The sequence below is a fragment of the Pleurodeles waltl genome, chromosome 2_2, assembly GCF_031143425.1.
Source record: "Pleurodeles waltl isolate 20211129_DDA chromosome 2_2, aPleWal1.hap1.20221129, whole genome shotgun sequence".
NCBI lineage: Eukaryota > Metazoa > Chordata > Amphibia > Caudata > Salamandridae > Pleurodeles > Pleurodeles waltl.
In genome coordinates this window covers 186,645,036-186,668,732 of record NC_090439.1, presented here as the reverse complement: position 1 = coordinate 186,668,732, position 23,697 = coordinate 186,645,036, and the positions used below count along the sequence as shown (strand labels likewise).

The window sequence follows — 23,697 nt, the reverse complement described above, 5'->3', positions numbered from 1 at the left end:
CCCTATTGCAGGCCTTCAAGCCCTGAAGGCAGGGTGCAGAGTACCTGTGTGTCTGGGCACCCCTGCACTAGCAGAGGTGCCCCCACAACCTCCAGGACCATTTTCCAGGACTTCATGAGTGCGGGACACCATTTTACGCATGCACTGGACATAAGTCACTACCTAAGTTCAGCTTCACAATGGTAACTCCGAATATGGCCATGTTTGGTGTCAAACATGTTGGAATCATACCCCAAGGATTTTGCAAACATTGGTTGTATGATTTCATGCACTCTCGGGCTTCCTTAAAGGACCCCCAGTATTTCCATTACAGACTTCTGAGGTTTTCCAGGCAGCCCAGCTGCTACCACCTCACACACAGGTTTGAGCAGCTCAAGCCCAGGAAGGCAGAACAAAGGATTTCCTTTGGGAGAGGGGTGTTACACCCTCTCCCTTTGGAAATAGGTGTTACAGACATGGGATGGGGAGCCTCCAAGAGCTTCTGGAAATGCTTTGGAGGGCACAGATGGTGCCCTCCTTGCATAATCCAGTCTACACCAATTTAGGGATCCCCAGTCCCTGCTCTGGTGTGAAACTGGACAAAGGAAAGGGGAATGACCACTCCCCTGTAAATCACCACCCCTGGGAGTTCCTCAGAGTTCCTCCAGAGGGTCCTTGGGTTTTGCCATCTTGGATTCCAAGTTGGCAGGGAACTCTGGGAGCATTCAAGTGGCCAGTGCCAGCAGGTGACGTCAGAGCCCTCCCCTGATAAGTGCTTTCCTGTGTAGCTGACCAATCCCCCTTTCAGGGCTATTTAGGGTCTCTCTCTTGGGTGTTTCTTCAGATTCCGATTGCAAGACTCCAGCAGGAATCCTTTGCATCCCTTGTTTCACTTTCTTACCGAAGAAACTGCATCTGGACCCTCCAGGAACTCTACAACTGCAACAAAGAAGCAAAGATGGCTTTCTGCAACATTATATCTTCAGCTCCTACAGCAACTGCAACTGTTTCCCAGTCGTGCATATTCAGAGGACAGCCTGTCTTCAGCCTGCACCAGAAAAAAAGGAATCTCCCTTGAAGTGAAGGAGTCACTTACCTGCTTCAGCAGGCACCCCTCTGCAGCGATGACCTGTGGCTTGGGTCCCCTCTCCTAACAAAGTGCATGGATCCAGCTTCACGGGTGGTGGACTGAAGTGGTCCCGGTGGTTCTGACATCCAACTGTCCAACTTTGGTGAGGTAAGAGCTTGCCTCCCCATGCAAGTCATTAACCCCTTCCACTGCGTGTTTTGCAGTTGCCAAGGCTTGTTGGCCTCCTTCCACCAACTTCTTCGTGCAACTCCGGCCCCCAGCACTCCTTCCTGCGACTCTCTGGCGGAGTAGGATCCCTTTGTGTAGTGCTGCAAGGGCTTCCTTTTGCACCTCCTTTGTACCCATGCTGTGGGACTCCTGTGCGTGCTACCTGGTCTTCTGAGGGCTCTCTGAGTTGCTGAGAGCCCCCTCTGACTCCTCTCCTGGGTAGAGTCCACCAGGTCCCTCTGCTACCGGGAGGGCAGCACCATTTTCTGCTAACCGTGAGCTATGCCTGTGCAAAGGCTTGTTGGCGGAATCCAGCGACGCAAACCAGACTGCAATCATCCATCCAGCATTGGACATCTTCTGCACCAACCAGGAACCCCGAATCTGTCCTTTTGGGTGCAGTACTGACTGTTGTTCTTCACTGGTGGTTCTTCTTTTGCACCTTCATCCGGGTTAGCAGGGGCTCCTGTTCTCCCTGGACTCTTCAGTGCTTTTTGGACTGGGTCCCCTTGTTCCACAGGTCTTCAGGTCCAGGAATCCATTGTTGGTGTTTTGCAATCTCTTCTGTTTCTTACATAATCTTCTTTCTCGTGTTCTTGTGTGTTCTAGGAAAGTTATTGTGATTTACTCCTGCTTTCCTGGGCTCTAGGGTGAGTTCTATTACTTAACTTTGGTGTTTTCTAATACTCTCAGCGCCCCTCTACACACTACACATGCCTAGGTGGAAAACCGACTTTCGCATTCCACTTACTATATCGTTTGTGTTCCCCGTAGGCCCATTTCTAACTATTGTGATTTTCACTATTTGCACTGTTTTCTAATTGTTTTTACAGCTATTTTCGCATACTAGTGTATGTAATTTGTGAATTACTTACCTCCTAAGGGAGTATCATCTCTATGGTATTTTTGGCATTTGTGTCAACAAAATAAAGTACCTTTATTTTTGTAACACTGAGTATTTTCTTTCATGTTTGTGAGTACTGTGTGACTACAGTGGTATTGCATGAGCATGTCTCCTAGATAAGCCTTTGCTACTGAGCTACAGCTACCTCCAGAGAGCCTGGCTTCTAGACACTGTCTACATTTCACTAATAAGGGATAACAGGACCTGGTATAAGGTGTAAATACCTCTGGTACCCACTACAAACCAGGCCAGCCTCCTACACACTTAGGTGTAAATCCAGAGCCGTAAAAAGTGACAAGCAGAAAATGTAGTTTTCTCTTGGATGCAGAAGTAGATGTACATGTGAGTAAACTTACATATGTAAATTTACATTTGTGAGTAAGCCCTAATGAAAACAGACCTTTCAAACTACTCTGGAACTAGAGATCTGGGTACTACGATCTCTGTGTTAAACATTGACATAACAAGGAGGCAAATGGTTTTACTATATCCACAAATGGAGAAAAACGTATGAATGTGCTTCATTAAAGTTTATCAACAATTGGCACTGAAGTGCACCAGCCTTATGCGCTACATCTCTCATCTGAGATTTTGTGTGGAACTTGTGGAAACGGTGTAATAGCATCAAAAATGCATTCATTGAAAACAGTCCCCGATGAATTATTGACAATCTGCCAGAATTAAATATAAGGAGTTTGTTTTCTGGTTATTTAAACTGTTCTTCTTTCTTTTATAGTTTTCCACTTATCCCACAAAGTCACGTCGGTGGTTCCAGAAAGTGCTCTGCTCATCGTGCTTGGCATTCTCCTTGGTGGTATTGTTTGGGCAGCGGACCACATCGCCTCTTTCACTTTAACACCTACTATATTTTTCTTTTACCTACTGCCACCCATTGTGTTAGATGCTGGTTATTTCATGCCAAACAGATTGTTTTTTGGAAACCTTGGCACAATACTTCTCTATGCAGTAGCTGGAACAGTGTGGAATGCTGCTTCAACAGGCTTGTCTCTCTATGGCGTTTACTTGACAGGAGCAATGGGTAAGAAAATCTTATTCAAGTTATCATTTATTGTAACATATACTGTTTCAAGTTTGCATCTTCCAATAAATGGTATTATTTTCCCCTCTCTCCGAGCTGGCCACTTTAGGCTGCCATGTGCCAGTATACACATTCTTACACTATTTTGCAAGTGTGAATGCCTTCTGTAAGGAATTGTTTTTGTACTGAGAGGGGAGCCTTCCGGTACAAAACCTATCCTTTAACATTTCTCCTGCTTTGGATATGTGCTGTACAATGCGGCATGCATGCACAGAAGGACAAAAGAGGAGAAATAAAATATTTCTCCTCCTCACTACTGCCTTAGGGAGGCATAGGATTTTTGGCACAAATCCAGGTCTATGAATGTTTCAAGATAGGGATTGTGTAAAAACCAATAGGTGGCTACATGGGAATGCCTATGTACCACCCATGGAATGCCACTTTGACTCAAAGTAATGCAAAGCTGCACATATTTCAATTTTGTGTTACTTTGAGAAACTATACAACTCAAATCCTGATTTACTTTGGATAGTAAATATCAGCATAACACTTTGCATTGGGTTTGTATTAGAAACATAATGTAAACCCAGTACGAAGCATTAGTAAATCAGGGTCTTAATGTGCATTTACTGGTGGTAGTTTTGGTTGTTCTGCTTTCTGTTTTGTGGTCTAGGGATGCCAGACTTCCACATTTGTAAAGGGTTAATAATCCATGTTGTAGGAGGGAAAGCAGCACCATTGCCATTTTAGGTTTAAATCTGTTTATTGGCATACATTGAGGTGCCACCTACATCCAAAGGTGGTAGGCATGATATACCCAGTGGAGTATTAGGGATAACAAACAAACACAGGATCAAAGCCCCTCTCCCAAACCAGAGTCCTAAACCTCCCCTCATCTTCCAAACTGTCCCTTCCACACCACTTTCTGTCCTTTACAGTGTCCAAACTTTCATGCCCCAATTCAGGGTGGCCTGGCAGAGCACATCGAATATGCCCTATGTGCCTACAACCACTCTCAGGGAGTAGTGGTTAGTCTATGCGGTGGTTCCCCTGGCAGTGAGGTGGAGCACCCTTAAGTATCTGGGGCATGTCAGTTCTCTGTGGCCTTGTTCAAGAAAATTGATACCCAGCCCCCATGCTTTCTCAAAGAAAGTCTCTTTTGCCCTAGTGTTGCTGAAATCTCCTTTCCCAGTAGGTTCCAAAAACAGTGTAGTCATGCACCATAACTGGAACTGTATCGCTGCCCCATAGTGCTAAAATATCCTGATTAGCGAAGGCCATTGGTCTCCCTCGGGATGACTGTAGCAGCCAGGTAAGTACATTGGCTAGTCCCAGTAGAATGTAAGCTGGAAAAGGAGGTATAGCTGTGTGAAATATTGTGTTAATGGTGCTGAGTACTGCTGGCCAATAGGGCCGAAGCTTTGGGTAGTTCAATAAGAGGTGTGTGAAGGTGCCAGGTGAGCAGCAGCTCCCTTCTCACCTCTGGGACTTATTCGGGCACCAAGTATGAATCCTGAAAGGCTGGTAGTACCAGTAACGTGTAACCTTAATCATGGGTTCCCTTCAGGTGGCGCTGTTTGCCGTTGCACATGTGCGGTAAAATATATCCCCCATTTCTTGCCTGTAAGTGTGCATTCTATCTCTTTCTCCCATCTCTTTTGGGCAACCGTACACAAAGGTGGGATTGCTTTTAGTAGTAGTTTGAAGAGGTGTGAGACCAAATGTTTGTCATAAGATTTGATGAGCAGCCAATTATCAAACGGAATTAGCGGTCAGAATGCTGGCCCTTTTTTTCTCAGGCTTTGTCGCACAGTGGTGTATTTACATGATGTGCATATATTCCCTCTCCAGTAGGCCGTAGTCTCTCTGTAATTGTCAAAGGGCTGTGAACCATGTTGGTTGTAAAGGACCTTTATACGCTTGCAATTCATCAACTGTGAAGCCAGAAAGTCACTGCCATCTCTTGCTGGCGAGGAATCAGGGTTTCCTATTACAGGAGTCTTTGGGGAGGTTATGGATGTCATGTCCAGTGAGAGGGCTGCATTGTCCCAGGCCATCATAGTGGTCTGCATCACCAGGGAGCTATGTGCTCCCCATGGTCTGTGGCTTTTGGTCAGCCAGGGAGTCTTCCAAACATGAATGCCAGCAACTGATTGGTCCGTATCAATCAATATTCAAGTGAATTTATATAGCACAACTCATCACCCGATATGTTATCCAGATGCTAGAGGGTTATGATGGTTGAGGTGACTCAGCTGGGTCTTGATTGCTCCCCAGAATTCCAGTAGAGAGGTAGAGGTCCATAGCTGAAGAGGGAGGTCATTCCAGGATTTCATCATAATATGGGAGAAGGAGTGTCCTCCACTGTTGCTGCCGTAAATGCGGGAGAGGGTGTGGACGAGTTAGAGGGAGGCAGAGCGCAGTTGTCTGGTAGGGTGGTGGAAGTTCAGGAGATGGTTGATGTAGACTGGTGCTTGGTTGTGCAGTGCTTTGTAGGTGTGGATCATCAGCTTGAATTGGCATCTCTTCCGTATGTTTTCTGAGGTGGGGGGGCAATGTTGGCCCATTTGTTGAGGTCGAAGATAAGTCTGGCAGTGGAGTTCTGCATGGTTTGGAGTCTTCAGAAGGAGTGTGGTGATCCCAGTGCAGAGAGTGTTGTCGTAGAAAATTTGTCTGGCAATTAGGGTCGGAGTAACAGCAGTCTGGTGTTCAGGGGGGACATTTGAAGACTTTCCATCACATGAGAAGTGCGCAAAAGCAAGCAGAGGTGACTGCTTTGGTCTGGGACTTCGTGGTCAGTTTAAAGTCCAGGATTATGCTGAGGATTGTGGCATGGTTTGTCAGTTTGGGTGATGGTCCTAGTTCTGAGAGCCACCAGGAGTAGTTCTAAGTGGTGGTGTTGTTACCAAAGATCAGCACTTCTGTTTTGTCCGTGTTGAGATTCAGGCAGCTGTGCTTCATCCAGCTGGTGACACTTTTTATGCACCTGTGAAAATTGTCTCTTGTGTTGGCCGGATCACCTGAGAGCGAGAGGATGAGCTTGGGGTAATCTGCATAGGATATGATGTTTAGTCTGTGGGATATGACAATGTTGGCCAAGTTAGTCATGTAAGCATGGGTGGGGCTGAGGGAGGATCTTTGAGGGACACAGTAGATGATGTCCTTGGGTTCAGAGTTGAAAGGAGGTAGGCAGACATTTCGATCTTCTGATGAAGAAAGAGGTGAGCTACTTAAAGAAGTTTTCTTGAATACCGATGTGATGCAGTGTGCTGATCAGAGTGTGATGAGATATGGTGTCAAAGGTTGCTGAGAGGTCAAGGAGGATAGAACCACTGTTTCTCCCCGCTTGAGAATGGCTTTCATGTCATTTATGGCTGCGACAAAGGCAGACTCAGTGCTGTGGTTGGCACAGACTCCAGCTTGGGAGGTGTCTAAGAGAAGGTTCTGTTCCAGATATTTCATGAGTTGTTGGTTGATGCCTTTTTCTAGGACTTTGGGGAGGGAAAGAATGAAGGGAGATGGGGCGGTACTTTTCGAGTTCACTGAGGTCGGCAGATAGTTTCTTGAGGAGTGGTTTGACTTCTGCCTGTTTCTGGTCTTTGGGAAAGGTGACAGTGACAAGTGAGGAGTTGAAGAGGGTGGTGAGCTCGCTTCTGATCCTGCAGCTTCCAAGGTTGAAAGTGTGCTGCAGGCAGAGGCCCGTGGGGGCTCCCGAGTGAACGGAGTTCATGATGGTGGTGGTGTCCCAAGGAGTGAGTTGGTTCCATGTGGTAAGTCAGTAGTCTGTGTTGATTTCGGTGAGTGCATGAAGGTGAAGGAAGTCTGAGGGCTTGGATTAAGTTCTTATAGATGGTAGTGATCTTGTTGTGGAAGAATCTGATGAGTCTGTCACATAGTTCTTGGAGGGTTTATTGCTGTTTTCTGTGGCTGTGGGGTTGGTAAACTTTCTGACAATTTTTAAGAGCCCTTTGCTGTGGCTGGAACAGGACTTGATGTGGTTGGCAAGGGCTTTCCTCTTTGTCTCTCTCAGTAGCCAGTGGTAGAGGTTGATAGAGTTCTTGAAGGGGGTCCTGTCTGAGGTGTCCTTGCTTGTGCAACATCTTCTTTCCAGTTGCTTGCAGTGGCATTTTGTTGTTCTCAGTTCTTTGGTGTACCATCGTGCCTGTTTGGTGGATCTCCTGAATATGCTATACTTGAAGGGAGTGTTGATGTTGACACAGTTGGTGATCCATGAGTTGACGTTATTGACAGCTTGGTCTAGGTTTGATACAGTGCTAGGGCATGATGTGTTAAGGGTGTCAGCCCAATGGCTATAGTGGGGCAATGGGTGGCTCAGTGGTGGCAGCGAGGGGGCTGGAAATGTTAAAGAGTACGATGGTGTGCTCGGCCCAGGTGAGTTTGGTGACATGTCTGTACGTGACCCTGTTGCTGAAGGTGAAGACGGGGTCAAGCATGTGTCCTGCATTGTGCGTGGGTCTGGTGACAAGTTGGGTGAGTTTGATATTATTTATGATGTCGAGGAGGATGGAGGTTTGGTGATGTTGAGGTCATTGAGATGGAAATTCAGATCTCCAAAGAAGATGTAGTCTTTGGAGTCAATGGCACAAGGGGCAATGAAGTCAGATATGATGATGCAAAAGCTGGGTCATGTTCTAGGTGCTCTGTAGTCAGGGGTGCCTCTGATGTTAGCTTTCCATCTGATTGGAGTTTGAATTTGAGGTATTCCATGGTCTGGATTGCGTCTTCTGTCTGGGTGGTGCAGTGGATGTGTTCTTTGTGGATGATGGCAGTTTCTCCCCTGGGTTTGTTTTTGCGATCTTGGTGTGTGATCATGTATTCGCCAGGTGTTGATCTAGTGATGTCGGACGTAGACGAGGGTATGAGCCAGGTCTCGGTGAGGAAGATATTGTCAGGGGTGGGGGTGGTGATGAGGTCCCAGATCTCGGTGGTGTGTTTGCAAAACGGGCATGTGTTAGGAGGAGGAAGGCAAGTTGTTGAAGTAGGTGCGTTGTGTTGGTTAGTTTACGTGGTGGTAGCTGGTGTGTTGTGTGTGATCTAATAATGCCGGAACAGTGGATGCAGAAGAAAGGCCCTACCGTGCATTGAGGGGAGATGCGGCAGCAGCAGTTGTAATGGTGCTCATCGTTCAGGGCTCAGAATTCAACAGCAGTGTAGTTGTGGGGTGTAGGAGAACCAGGGTTCCCGGCCCTGGGCGCAGTCCAGGCATGGACAGGCACAGATAGGCTTGTCTTTGGCACACCAGCTGCACTCCTGCAGCCACTGTGCAGCTATGCTGTGGCCTCCATTAAGTAGGTCCTTGGAGGAAGGAAGGTTGCTGGATGGTGGTGGGAGGTGCTAGCGGGAGGCGGGAAATGGGCAGCGACAAATCAAGGGGGAAAAAGGAGAGACAAAAAGGAGGGGAAAAAAGAGACACAGGCAGGCACAAAGGGAAAGGCACTAATGCAAAAGAAAAAGGCACAAAAGGCAAAGACCAGAAGAAAGCATAAGGAGGGGAAGAATCTGGCTGATTGGGAGCCCATAGCGGGATTGAGAGCTGGGCCTGGGGCCTGCTCAATGGGGTTGTGTTGTGGCCTCCCCATCAAAGACCAATGCTTCTCAGAGGTCTTGAATGCCATTCTACCAGGTAGTGCAATTTGGTGGCTGTATAGTCCTATTTGAGGGAGGAAATCTCCAAACCTCCCTCACATATGGAGACATACTGTTGTCACTTTGGCATTTGGGCTTTCTTTCCCTTCCAAATGAACCCTTCTATTAACTGTTGCATCATAGAGAGAACAGCCCATGGTGGTTGTAGGAGGAGCGCTTACCTGGAAAACAGTATTTTCGGTATAAGGGTCATTTTCAGTGCCACTATGAGGCCTAGGTATGGTCGTTCTCCCATCGGCCAATTCAGCAAATCTGTATGAGCTATCTCTAGATGGTCAGAGTAGTTTTGATCCACTATACTCTCCACCATTGAGCAGAGTTTCATGCCTAAGCAGGTAATATGGTGGCTAGCTCAGGAGAAGGAGCATTGTCCTCAGAAGGCCTCCGGTTTCTCCCCAGGGGTATGGAGGGCCAGGACCCTTCACTTTACTGTGTTTACCTTAAACCCTTGACACCAGGCCAAAGAGGTCTAGCTCATTGAGTAGGACCATAAATAAGTTTAGCGGGTTGGTGCCATAAGGACATCATCTACAAATAGTGATATCTTATGGTCTATGTGGCCGAAGGTGACCCCCGTAATGTGTGGGTTTCTACATATTGCCTTTGTTAGGGGTTCCATTTAAAGGGCAAAGAGGAGTAGAGGCAGGAGTAGCCCTGTCTAGTCCCCTTCTGTAGCACAATGGGGCCCAAGGTCATACCATTGATGTGAACTCAGGCATCCCTATGGTCGTAGCCCATGAACAGCCATTTGTGGAATCTGCAACCGACTCCTCTTCTACCAAGTACATCCCTTAGAAAGGGCCACTGTATTCTATTGACCACTTTCTCAGCATCGATGGATAGGTGTAGGAAAGTACTATATTGCCTGGCATGTTACCCCCATTTTTACTTGTGTGTCAGTTTGTTTCTGCCTGTGTCACTGGGATCCTGCTAGCCAGGACCCCAGTGCTCATAGTTTTGTGGCCTATATGTGTTCCCTGTGTGGTGCCTAACTGTATCACTGAGGCTCTGCTAACCAGAACATCAGTGTTTATGCTCGCTCTGCTTTTAAAATTGTCACTGCAGGCTAGTGACCATTTTCACCAATTATAATTGGCACACTGGAACACCCTTATAATTCCCTAGTATATGGTACCAAGGGTATTGGGGTTCCAGGAGATCCCTATGGGCTGCAGCATTTCTTTTGCCTCCCAGAGGGGGCTCAGACAATTCTTACACAGGACTGCCACTGCAGCCTGAGTGAAATAACGTTCATGTTATTTCACAGCCATTTTACACTGCACCTTAGTAACTTATAAGTCACCTATATGTCTAATCCTCACTTAGTGAAGGTTAGGTGCCAAGTTACTTAGTGTGAGGGCACCCTAGCACTAGCCAAGGTGCCCCCACATTGTTCAGGGCAATTTCCCCGGACTTTGTGAGTGCGGGGACACCATTACATGTGTGCACTACATATAGGTCAATACCTATATGTAGCTTCACAATGGTAACTCCAAACATGGCCATGTAACATGTCTAAGATCATGGCATTGTCCCCCTATGCAAAATTTTGTATTGGGGTGCTAATCCCATGCATCCCCGGGGCTCCAGCATGGACCCCGGGTACTGCCAAACTGGCTCTCTGGGGTTTTCTCTGCAGCTACCACTGCTGCCAACCCTCAGACAGGTTTCTGCCCTCCCGGGGACTGGGCAGCCCAGTCCCAGAAAGGCATAACAAAGGATTTCCTCTGAGAGAGGGTGTTACGGGCTGGGGAGGAGTAGCATCCCCCAGCCTCTGGAAATGCTTTGATGGGCACAGATGGTGCCCTCCTTGCATGAGCCAGTCTACACCGGTTCAGGGATCCCCAAGCCCCTGCTCTGGCGTGAAACTGGACAAGGGAAAGGAGAGTGACCACTCCCCTGTCCATCACCACCCCCTAGGTGGTGCCCAGACCTCCTCAAGTGTGTCCCAGACATCTGCCATTTGAATGCAGAGGTGTGAGGGCACAATGGAGACCTCTGAGTGGCCAGTGCCAGCTGGTGACATCAGAGGCTCCTTCTGATAGGCTCTTACCTCTCTTGGTAGCCAATCCTCCTTCCTAGGTAGCCAAACCTCCTTTTTCTGGCTATTTAGGGTCTCTGCTTTGGAGATCTCACCAGATAACGACTGCAAGAGGTCATCAGAGTTCTTCTGCATCTCCCTCTTCACCTTCTACCAAAGGATCAACCGCTGACTGCTCAGGACGCATGCAAAACCGCAACAAAGTAGCAAGACGACTACTAGCAACCTTGTATCGCTTCATCCTGCCAGCTTTCTTGACTGTTTCCACGTGGTGCATGCTCTGGGGGTAGCCTGCCTCCTCTCTGCACCAGGAGCTCTGAAGAAATCTCCCGTCGGTTGACGGAATCTTCCCCCTGCAACCGCAGGCACCAAAAGACTGCATCACTGGTCCTCTGGGTCCCCTCTCAGCGCGACAAGTGTGGACCCTGGAACTCAGCAACTCTGTCCAAGTGACTCCCACAGTCCAGTGACTCTTCAGTCCAAGTTTGGTGGAGGTAAGTCCTTGCCTCCCCACGCTAGACTGCATTGCTGGGTACCGCGTGATTTGCAGCTGCTCCGGCTCCTGTGCACTCTTCCAGGATTTCCTTTGTGCACAGCCAAGCCTGGGTCCCCGACACTCCAACCTGCAGTGCACAACCTTCTGAGTTGTCCTCCGGCATCGGTGGACTCCCTTTTGTGACTTCGGGTGGACTCCGGTTCACTCTTCTTCCAAGTGCCTGTTCAGGTACTTCTGCGGGTGCTGCCGGCTTCTGTGAGGGCTTCCTGACTTGCTGAGTGCCCCCTCTGCCGCCTCATCCAAGCGGCGATATCCTGGTCCCTCTTGGGCTGCAACAGCAAAAAAAACCTCTACTGCGACCCTTGCAGCTAGCAAGGCTGGTTTACGGTCTTTTTGCGTGGGAACACCTCTGAAAGCTTCATCGCAACGTGGGACATCCATCCTCCAAAGGAGAAGTTCCCAGTCCTCTTTTTTTTTTTCTTGCAGAACTCCAAGCTTCTTCCAACAGGTGGCAGCTGCTTTGCACCCTCAGCTGGCATTTCTTGGGCTCCTGCCCACTCTTGACACTGTCGCGACTATTGGACTTGGTCCCCTTGTCTTACAGGTACTCAGGTCCGGAAATCCACTGTTGTTGCATTGCTGGTGTTTGTTCTTCCTGCAGAATCCCCCTATCCCGACTTCTGTGCTCTCTGGGGGTAGTAGGTGCACTTTACACCTACTTTTCAGGGTCTTGGGGTGGGCTATTTTTCTAACCCTCACTGTTTTCTTACAATCCCAGCGACCGTCTACAAGCTCACATAGGTTTGGGGTCCATTCGTGGTTTGCATTCCACTTTTGGAGTACATGGTTTGTGTTACCCTATACCTATGTGCTGCTATTGCAATCTACTGTAATTTTACACTGCTTGCATTACTTTTCTTGCTATTACCAAGAAAGGCAGAACAAAGGATTTCCTCTGAGAGAGGGTGTTACACCCTCTCCCTTTGGAAATAGGTGTGAAGGGCCAGGGAGGAGTAGCCTCCCCCAGCCTCTGGAAATGCTTTGATGGGCACAGATGGTGCCCATCTCTGCATAAGCCAGTCTACACCGGTTCAGGGATCCCCCAGCCCTGCTCTGGTGCGAATCTGGACAAAGGAAAGGGGAGTGACCACTCCCCTGACCAGTACCTCCCAGGGGAGGTGCCCAGAGCTCCTCCATTGTGCCCCTGACCTCTGCCATCTTGGATTCAGAGGTGTTGGGGGCACACTGGACTGCTCTGAGTGGCCAGTGCCAGCAGGTGATGTCAGAGACCCCCTCTGATAGGCTCTTACCTCTCTTGGTAGCCAATCCTCCTTTCTTGGTAGCCAAACCTCCTTTTCTGGCTATTTAGGGTCTCTCTTCTGTGGTATTCTTCAGATAACGAATGCAAGAGCTCAACAGAGTTCCTCTGCACTTCCCTCTTCGACTTCTGCCAAGGATTGAACGCTGACTGCTCCAGGACGCCTGCAAAACCGCAACAAAGTAACAAGAAGACTACCAGCAACATTGTAGCGCCTCATCCTGCCGGCTTTCTCGACTGTTTTCTGGTGGTGGATGCTCTGGGGGCTGTCTGCCTTCACCCTGCACTGGAAGCCAAGAAGAAATCTCCCATGGGTTGACGGAATCTTCCTGCTGCTAACGCAAGCACCAAAAGACTGCATCACTGGTCCTCTGGGTCCCCTCTCATCCTGACAAGCGTGGTCCCTGGAACACAGGAGCTAGATCTAAGTGACCCCCACAGTCCAGTGATCCTTCAGTCTAAGTTTGGTGGAGGTAAGTCCTTGCCTCCCCACGCTAGACTGCAAACCTGTGTACTGCGTGATTTGCAGCTGCTCCGGCTTCTGTGCACTTCTCCAAGGATTCCTTTGTGCACATCCTAGCCTGGGTCCCCAGCACTCCGTCCTTCAGTGCTCAACCCTCTGAGTTGGACTCCGATGTTGTGGGACCCTCCTTTTGTGACTCCGGTTACACCAATCTTCTAAGTGCCTGCTAGGGTACTTCTGCAGGTGCTGCCTGCGTCTGTGGGGGCTTTCTGAGTTTCTGAGCGCCCCCTCTGTCTCCTCCTCCAAGGGCCGACATCCTGGTCCTTCCTGGTCCCCAGCAGCACCCAAAAACCTCTACAGCGACCCTTGCAGCTAGCAAGGCTTGTTTGCAATATTTCTGCACGGAAACACTTCTGCAACATCCAGCACGCCATGGGATATGTTCCATCCAAAGGAGAAGTTCCTAGCCCTTTTTGTTGTTGCAGAATCTTTGGCGTCTTCCACCCAGAGGCAGCCCCTTTGCACCTTCTTCCGGTGTTTCCTGGGCTCCTGCCCCCCCCCAGACACTATCGCGACTCTTGGAATTGGTCCCCTTGCCTTGCAGGTCCTCACATCCAGGAATCAATCTTCAGTGTTTTGCTGGTGCTTGTGGTTCTTGCAGAATCCCCCTATCACGACTATTGTGTCTTTCTGGGGTAGTAGGGTAACTTTACTCCTACTTTTCAGGATCTTGAGGTGGGGTATCTTGGACACCCTGACTGTTTTCTTACAGTCCCAGCGACCCTCTACAAGCTCCCATAGGTCTGGGGTCCATTCGTGATTCGCATTCCAGTTTTGGAGTATATGGTTTGTGTTTCCCCTAGACCTATGTTCACCTATTGCATCCTATTGTGATTCTACTTTGTTTGCACTACTTTTCTTACTGTTACTTACCAGTTTTTGGTTTTTATACATATAACTTGTGTATATTACTTACCTCCTAAGTGAGGGTATTTTCTGAGATACTTTTGGCATATTGTCATAAAAATAAAGTACCTTTATTTTTAGTAACTGAGTATTGTGTTTACTTATGATATTGTGCTATATGATATAAGTGGTATAGAAGGAGCTTTGCATGTCTCCTAGTTCAGCCTAAGCTGCTTTTGACATAGCTACCTTCTATCAGCCTACGCTGCTAGAAACACCTCTATTCTACTACTAACGGATAACTGGACCAGCAGGCCCCCCTGCACCCAAAAGATCAGCAGTGTCTGCTAGGTGTAGGTTCTGCACAGGGAGAAGATTCCTCTTCCTCAAAAAGGGAATCTTCTGGTGAGGCAGGGATAGTGGGCAAGGATTTACCCTTCCTACCTCTAGCTTTTGGGAGCACTTGGTCCATTGTTCCAGGATCCAAGTTTCCCTGTCCTTTTTGCTTCTTGGCCTGAACCCTTGTTGTAGGAGTCTGGCCTGGCTTTTAGTGGGTACCAGAGGTACTTACACCTTTTGCCAGGTCCAGTTATCCCTTATTAGTGTAGAAGAGGTGTTTCTAGCAGCTTAGGCTGATAGAAGGTAGCTATGGCAAAGCAGCTTAGGCTGAACTAGGAGACATGTAAAGCTCCTACTATACCACTGGTGCCATATGCACAATATCATAAGAAAACACAATACACAGAAGTACTAAAAATAAAGGTACTTTATTTTTATGACAATATTCCAAAAGTATCTCAGTGAGTACCCTCAGTATGAGGATAAGTTATATACACAAGATATATGTACACAAACCAAAATTAGTTAAGTAATAGCAAGAAAAGTAATGCAAACAGTGTAGAATTACAATAGATTGCAACAGGAGCACATAAGTATAGGGACAACACAAACCATATACTCCAAAAGTGGAATGCGAACCACGAATGGACCCCAAACCTAAGTGAGCTTGTAGAGGGTCACTGGGACTGTAAGAAAACAGTGAGGGTTAGAAAAATAGCCCACCCCAAGACCCCTACGTCGCGATGAAGCTTGCAGAGGTGTTCCCACACAGAAAGACCACAAACAAGCCTTGCTAGCTGCAAGGGTTGCAGAAGAGGTTTTTGGGTGCTGCTGTAGCCCAGGAGGGACCAGGATGTCACCACTTGGAGGAGGAGACAGAGGGAGTGGCCAGCAACTCAGGGAGCCCTCACAGAAGCAGGCAGCACCCACAGAAGTACCTGAAAAGACACTTGGAAGCAAAGTGAACCAGAGTCCACCCAAAGTCACAAAAGGGAGTCCCACGATGCCGGAGGACAACTCAGAAGGTTGTGCACTGCAGGAAGGAGTGTTGGGGACCCAGGCTTGGCTGTGCATGAAGGAAATACTGGAAGAGTGCACAGGAGCCGGGGCAGCTTCAAATCACGTGGTACCCAGCAATGCAGTCTAGCGTGGGGAGGCAAGGACTTCCCTCCACCAAACTTGGACTGAAGAGTCACTGGACTGTGAGAGTCACTTGGACACAGTTGCTGAGTTCCAGGGGCCACGCTCGTCGTGCTGAGAGGGGACCCAGAGGACCAGTGATGCAGTCTTTTGGTGCCTGTGGTTGCAGGGGGAAGATTCCGTCGACCCACAGGAGATTTCTTCAGAGCTCCTGGTGCAGGGAGGAGGCAGGCTACCCCCAGAGCATGCACCACCTGGAAACAGTTGAGAAAGCCGGCACGATGAGGCGATACAAGGTTGCTAGTAGTCGTCTTGCTACTTTGTTGCAGTTTTGCAGGCGTCCTGAGCAGTCAGCGATCGATCCTTTGGCAGAAGGTGAAGAGGGAGATGCAGAGGAACTCTTTTTTGAGCTCTTGCATTCGTTATCTAAAGAATTCCCCAAAGCAGAGACCCTAAATAACCAGAAAAGGAGGTTTGGCTACCAAGGAAGGATGATTGGCTACCAAGAGAGGTAAGAGCCTATCAGAAGGAGCCTCTGACGTCACCTGCTGGCACTGGCCACTCAGAGCAGTCCAGTGTGCCTCCAACACCTCTGTTTCCAAGATGGCAGAGGTCTGGGACACACTGGAGGAGCTCTGGGCACCTTCCCTGGGAGGTGCAGGTCAGGGGAGTGGTCACTCCCCTTTTCTTTGCCCAGTTTTGCGCCAGAGCAGGGCTGTGGGATCCCTAACCCAGTGTAGACTGGCTTATGCAGAGATGGGCACCATCTGTGCCCATCAAAGTATTTCCAGAGAACGGGGGAAGCTACTGCTCCCCAGCTCAGACACCTATTTCCAAAGGGAGAGGGTGTAACACCCTGTCTCATAGGAAATCCTTTGTTCTGCCTTCCTGGGCCAACGCTGCCTGGACCCCAGGAGGGCAGAAACCTGTGTGAGGGGTTGGCAGCAGCTGTAGTGGAGACCCCGGAAAGGCAGTTTGGCAGTACCAGGGTACAATGCTAGAGACCAGAGGAATCATGGAATTGTTCCCCCTATACCAGAATGGCATTGGGGTGACAATTCCATGATCTTAGACATGTTACATGGCCATGTTCGGAGTTACCATTGTGACGCTATACATAGGTAGTGACCTATGCATAGTGCACGCGTGTAATGGTGTCCCCGCACTAACAAAGTCTGAGGAATTTGCCCTGAACGATGTGGGGCACCTTGGCTAGGGCCAGGGTGCCCACACACTAAGTAACTTTGCACCCAACCTTCACCAGGTGAAGGTTAGACCTATAGGTGACTTATAAGTTACTTAAGTGCAGTGGTAAATGGCTGTGAAATAACATGGACGTTATTTCACGCAGGCTGCAATGGCAGGCATGTGTAAGAATTGTCAGAGCTCCCTATGGGTGGCAAAAGAAATGCTGCAGCCCATAGGGATCTCCTGGAACCCCAATACCCTGGGTACCACAGTACCATATACTAGGAAATTATATGGGTGTACAAGTATGCCAATGTGAATTGGTAAGTTTAGTCAATAGCCTGTTAGTGACAAATCTGGAAAGCAGAGAGAGCATAACCACTGAGGTTCTGGTTAGCAGAGCCTCAGTGATACAGTTAGGCATCACACAGGGAACACATACAGGGCACATACTTATGAGCACTGGGGCCCTGCCTGGCAGGGTCCCAGTGACACATAGACTAAAACAACGTATACACAGTGAAATATAGGGGTAACATGCCAGGCAAGATGGTACTTTCCTACACAACCCCCCCCCCCACCTCCCAAACGAAGGACAATAAGACTAGCCATGACCTGATGAGTGTTCATGGTCTAATTGGAAATATCTGGAGAGTCCATCTGCATTGGAGTGGGTACTCCCAGGTCTATGTTCAGCTGTATAGTCCATTCCCTGTACAGATATGGACCACCTCAACAATTTAGGATTTTCACCTTTAATTTGTTTTAGCCAAAGTAGAGGTTTGTGGTCTGTCTGAACAATAAAGTGAGTGCCAAACAGGTATGGCCTCAACTTTTTCAGTGCCCAGACCACAGTAAAGGCCTTCCTTTCAATGGCAGACCAACGCTTTTCTCTAGGGGTCAACCTTCTGCTGATAAAAGCAACTGGTTGATCCTGGCCCTCAGAATTCAGTTGTGATAAGACTGCCCCTACCCATAATTCAGATGCATCAGTTTGAACAATGAATTTCTTGGAGTAACATGGGCTTTTTAGGACAGGTGCAGAGCACATGGCCTGTTTGAGCTCCTCAAAAGCTTTCTGACAGCTAGCTGTCCACAGTACCTTTTTAGGCATCTTCTTACTTGTGAGATCATTAAGTGGGGCTGCTATGGAGCCATAGTTTTTAATGAATCTCCTGTAATACCCAGTGAGGCCTAAGAAGGCTCTCACCTGGGTCTATGTTGTAGGGGGAATCCAATCCATGATTGTCTGGATTTTCCCCTGCAGTGGTGCAATCTGTTCTCCACCTACCAGGTGTCCCAGATAAACCACCTTTCCCTGCCCTATCTGGAACTTTGAGGCCTTGATAGTGAGGCCTGCCTTTTACAGGGCCTTCAAAACTTTCAAAAGGTGGACCAGGTGCTCATCCTAGGTGGAGCTAAAGACAGCTATATCAACTAGATATGCTGCACCAAAAGCCTCCAACCCTTGCAGGACTGTGTTCACCAACCTCTGAAAAGTGGCAGATGCATTCTTCAAACCAAAGGGCATCGCTGTAAATTGGTAGTGCCCTCCTATAGTTGAAAATGCAGTTTTAGGTTTAGCATCCTCAGCCAATTTGATCTGCCAAAACCTTGCAGTCAAATCAAAGATGCTTAGATACTTGGCAGATGCCAGTGTATCTATGAGCTCATCTGCTCTGGGTATAGGGTGAGCATCAGTTTTTGTTACCTGATTGAGACCTCTGTAATCTACACAAAACCTCATCTCCCTTTTTCCATCTTTTGAGTGAGGCTTTGGTACCAGCACCACAGGGCTCGCCCATGGGCTTTCAGAAGGTTCAACCACTCATAGATCAAGCATTTTCTGAACCTCTTGTTTTTGCAGTCACTGACCTGGTCAGGCTGCCTATAGATTTTACTTTTGACAGGTAAGCTGTCTCCAGTATCAATTGTGAGTTCACACCAAGATGTGGTGCTTGGCACAGTTGAAAAGAGTTCAGAAAATTGTCCACGGAGATTTATGCAGTTGTCTTTCTGTTCTGCAGTCAGACAATCTGCCAAAACTACTCCCTCCCCTAAAGCATCATTTTAAGTGGTGGAAAAGAGATCAGGGAGATGGTCACTCTCTTCTTCCTGTCCCTCATCTGTTGCCATGAGCAGGGTGAGATCAGCCCTGTCATAGTAGGGTTTTAGGCGGTTGACATGAATCACCCTAAGGGGACTCCTGGCAGTGCCCAGGTCTACCAAATAGGTAACCTCACCCTTTTTCTCAACAATTAGATGGGGTCCACTCCATTTGTCCTGGAGTGCTCTTGGGGCCACAGGCTCCAATACCCACACCTTCTGTCCCAGTTGGTACTGGATCAGAACAGCCTTCTGGTCATGCCATTGCTTTTGGAGCTCTTGGCTGGCCTGAAGGTTTGTACTTGCCTTTTTCATGTACTCGCCCATTCTGGATCTTAGGCCAAGTACATAGTCCACTATGTCCTGTTTGGGAGCTTTTAAAGGTTGTTCCCAACCCTCCTTCAAAAGTGTTAGTGGACCTCTTACAGGGTGTCCAAATAGGAGTTCAAAGGGGCTGAAGCCCACTCCCTTCTGGGGTACCTCCCTGTAAGTAAAAAGGAGGCAAGGTAACAGGACATCCCATCTCCTCCTGAGTTTTTCAGGGAGTCCCATTATCATACCTTCGAGAGTTTTATTAAACCTCTCTACCAGTCCATTAGTCTTTGGATGATAAGGAGTGGTGAATTTGTAGGTTACACCACATTCCTTCCACATTGCTTTCAAGTATGCAGACATGAAGTTGCTACCCCTGTCTGATACAACCTCTTTTGGAAAACCCACCCTGGAAAAGATTCCCAGGAGGGCATTTGCCACTGCAGGAGCTGTAATGGTCCTTAGAGGAATTGTTTCAGGATATCTTGTGGCATGGTCCACAACCACCAAGATAAACTTATGGCCTGAAGCAGTAGTAGGGTCAAGGGGGCCAACTATGTCAAACCCTACCCTTTCAAAGGGGACCCCAACCACAGGTAGTGGAATAAGGGGAGCCTTTGGTGTGCCACCAGTCTTGCCACTGGCTTGGCAGGTCACACAAGACTTGCAAAAATCTTTTGTGTCCTATGACATCCTAGGCCAGTGAAACAGGGGGACAAGCCTTTCACATGTTTTGATCTGGCCCAAATGCCCAGCAAAGGAAATGCCATGTGCAAGAGTTAGGAGGAACTCTCTGTACTGCAGGGGAATGACCAATCTCCTGGCTGCTCCAGGTTTTGGATCCCTTGCCTCTGTGTACAAGAGGTTGTCCTCCCAGTAAACTCTGTGAGTCACTGACATCCCCATTCTGCTGTTTGACAGCTTGCTGTTTGAGACCCTCCAATGTGGGACATGTTTGCTGTGCCACACTCAGCTCTTCCCTAGCAGGCCCCCCTCCACCCAAAAGCTCATCAGTGTCTGCTGCCAGCTCATCTGGTGAAGGTTCTGCACAGGGAGGAAATTCTTCTTCCTCAGAAGGAGAATCATCTGTAGAGGGAGGGATAGTGGGTAGGGATTTACCCTTGCTACCCCTAGCTTTAGGGAGTACTCGGTCCATTGTTCCAGGATGAAAAGTTACCCTGTATTTATTTGCTTTTTGGCCTGAGCCCTTGTCAAAGCAGAAATATGCCCAGGAATGCCCAGCATTGCTGCATGAGCCTCCAACTCCACTTCTGCCCAAGCTGATGTCTTTAAATCGTTCCCTAGTAGACAGTCTACAGGTAAATCTGAGGCAACCACAACTTTCTTTGGACCAGTAACCCCCGCAGTTGAGATTGACAACAGCCATGTGGTGGCTAAGAGTGTTGTTATGAGCGTCTGTCACTTGGTACTGCTGACCAAGTAGGTGTTGTTCAGGGTGCACCAGTTTCTCTATTACCATGGTAACACTAGCACCTGTGTCCCTGTAGGCCTGAACCTCAACACCATTTATTAGGGGAACTTGCTTGTACTTATCCATATTAAGGGGACAAGCAACCAAGGTGGCCAAATCAATGGCACCTTCAGAGACTAACACAGCCTCTGTGGTCTCCCTAACAAGACCAGCCCCAACTAAGTTACCAAAAGTGAGCCCAGCTACTCCCTTGGATTGGCCATTAGTAGGTTTGCTCCCACCACCACTGCTATTACTAAGGGCACTAGAATTTGCAGTAGAAGTTGTGGTAGTGGGAGGTTTGGTGTTTTTCTTTGGACAACTGGCATCAGTTGTCCAATGGCCTTTGACTTTACACAAATAACACCAAGGCGTTTTAGGTTGATTTAAAGAGGATTTGGACCCACCACCCCCACCAGAGGATTTTTGTGGGCCTGATGAAGGCTCATTTTTACTTTTGTCCCCACCCTTGTCAGAAGACTTACCATCCTTCTTCTTGCCATCCTTGTCATCCCCTGTATTAACTTTTCTGTTCACTCTTGTTCTGACCCATTTGTCTGCCTTCTTTCCCAAATCTTGGGGAGAGGTCAGATCTGAGTCCACTAGATATTGGTGTAACAAGTCAGACACACAGTTATTCAAAATATGCTCTCTCAGAATAAGATTATACAGGCTTTCATAGTCAGAAACTTTACTGCCATGTAACCACCCCTCCAAGGCCTTCACTGAACAGTCAACAAAGTCTATCCAGTCTTGTGAGGACTATTTTCTAGTGTCTCTGAACTTAATCCTGTATTGTTCAGTGGTTAAGCCAAATCCATCCAAGAGTGCATCCTTCAATACTGCAAACTTGTTAGGATCACTTTCTCTAATGTTCCATTGAAAGATAGACACAATATAGCAGCCCACTGCCTTTGAGGGACCCCCTGTACCATACAGGCCCCTTCAAGTGCAGCAAACCACTTGTTGATGCCATCCCCCTCCTTGTAAGGGGGAACTATCTTGTGCAGATTCCTGTAATCATGCTCTTTCACAGGATTACTATCAGAAATACTGCTTTTGCTGCCACCATGGGGTCCTAACCCCAATCTCTGTCTCTCCTTCTCCAGATCTAGGGATTCCCTGGTTAGAGCCAGCTGTAGCTGTTTAAGCTTCAGTCTGGTCTCTTCCACTCTCAACTTTTTGAGGTCCCTTTCTAACATGTTGTCTTCAGGGTGGGTGGGTTGGGAATGCTTGGATACAGAAGATAAATTGGAAACAACAGAGGGAGATCTGTCCCTAGCTGACTGGACTATAACAACCTGGCCTCCAGGAATAAAAACAGCCCTACTATGATGGGAGCTTCTATTACTACCAGCATTGCTAGGAGGTCTGCTAAGGGGCAGATTTGGAACAGAACCCTCCCATCCTCCCTCAAGGTTACCCCTGAGTCAAAATGGGAGCCATCTATTAAATTCTCATTTGAAGTGCCTGCTTGGGACTCATCATTCACAATAAGCATGTTATATAGAAATTCTTTAGTGGGGTTCTTTCCTATCACTAAACCTCTATCTAAGCAGAGACTCCTTAGGCTTTTGTAATTTAAACTGTCATAGGTAGTATTGACAATTTTAAGAGGAGACTCTACATCAGACATGATAAAAGAAGGCTTAGAGACAGTGAGAAGAAAGAAAAAGTTTCAGAACTTTTTAAAGAACAGAGAAAAAAAACGTTTTCAAACTTTTAGAAACTTTTAGAAGTTTTAGTATACTTTTCAGCACTTAGTAGAAAGTGTAAGAGGAGAAAAGCAAAACTTTTTGGTTAGGTGTACATACACTGAACTTGTTTTGTATATTATTCTCTTATGAAAAGTACACAATGACAAAGTGGTAAGTAGTTACAAGTACTTATCCCACCGCTGCACAACCAATGTAGGAGGCTGGCCTGGCTTGTAGTGGGTAGCAGAGGTACTTACACCTTGTGCCAGGTCCAATTATCCCTTATTAGTGTAGAAGAGGTGTTTCTAGCAGCTTAGGCTGATAGAAGGTAGCTATGGCAAAGCAGCTTAGGCTGAACTAGGAGACATGTAAAGCTCCTACTATACCACTGGTGTCACATGTACAATATCATAAGAAAACACAACACACAGATATACTAAAAATAAAGGTACTTTATTTTTATGACAATATGCCAAAAGTATCTCAGTGAGTACCCTCAGTATGAGGATAAGATATATACACAAGATATATGTACACAAACTAAAATTATGCAGGTTATAGCAAGAAAAGTAATGCAAGCATTGTAAAGTTACAATAGATTGCAATAGGAGCACATAGGTATAGGGACAACACAAACCATATACTCCAAAAGTGGAATGCGAACCACGAATGGACCCCAAACCTATGTGAGCTTGTAGAGGGTCGCTGGGACTGTAAGAAAACAGTGAGGGTTAGAAAAATAGCCCACCCCAAGACCCTGAAAGTTAGGTGTAAAGTGCACCTACTACCCCCAGAGAGCACAGAAGTCATGATAGGGGGATTCTGCAGGAAGAACAAACACCAGCAATGCAACAACAGTGGATTTCCGGACCTGAGTACCTGTAAGACAAGGGGACCAAGTCCAAGAGTCACGACAGTGTTGAGAGTGGGCAGGAGCCCAGGAAATGCCAGCTGAGGCTGCAAGGAAGCTGCCACCTGTTGGAAGAAGCTTGGTGTTCTGCAAGAACGAAGAGGACTAGGAACTTTCCCTTTGGAGGATGGATGTCCCACTTTGTGAAGAAGCTTGCAGAAGTGTTCCCACACAGAAAGACCGCAAACAAGCCTTGCTAGCTGCAAGGGTCGCGGTTAGGGTTTTTGGATGCTGCTGTGACCCAGGAGGGACCAGGAAGTTGCCACTTGGATGAGGAGACAGAGGGGGCACCCAGCAAGTCAGGGAGCCCTCACAGAAGCAGGCAGCATCCGCAGAAGCACCTGAACAGGCACTTGGAAGAAGAGTGAACCTGAGTCCATGCAAAGTCACAAAAGGGAGTCCCACGACGCCGGAGGACAACTGA

At 47.8% G+C, this 23,697-nt stretch overlaps 1 protein-coding gene across 2 annotated transcripts in view; it reads left to right on the top strand.

Moving 5' to 3' along the window:
* Positions 1-23,697, top strand: part of SLC9A3 (solute carrier family 9 member A3) — a 1,524,418-nt gene that overhangs the window by 119,470 nt on the left and 1,381,251 nt on the right. For both annotated transcript variants that reach the window (XM_069219612.1, XM_069219611.1), the window contains exon 2: positions 2,917-3,219. In XM_069219612.1, the coding sequence (XP_069075713.1) occupies positions 2,917-3,219 (303 nt within the window). The remainder of the gene's footprint in view (positions 1-2,916; positions 3,220-23,697) is intronic.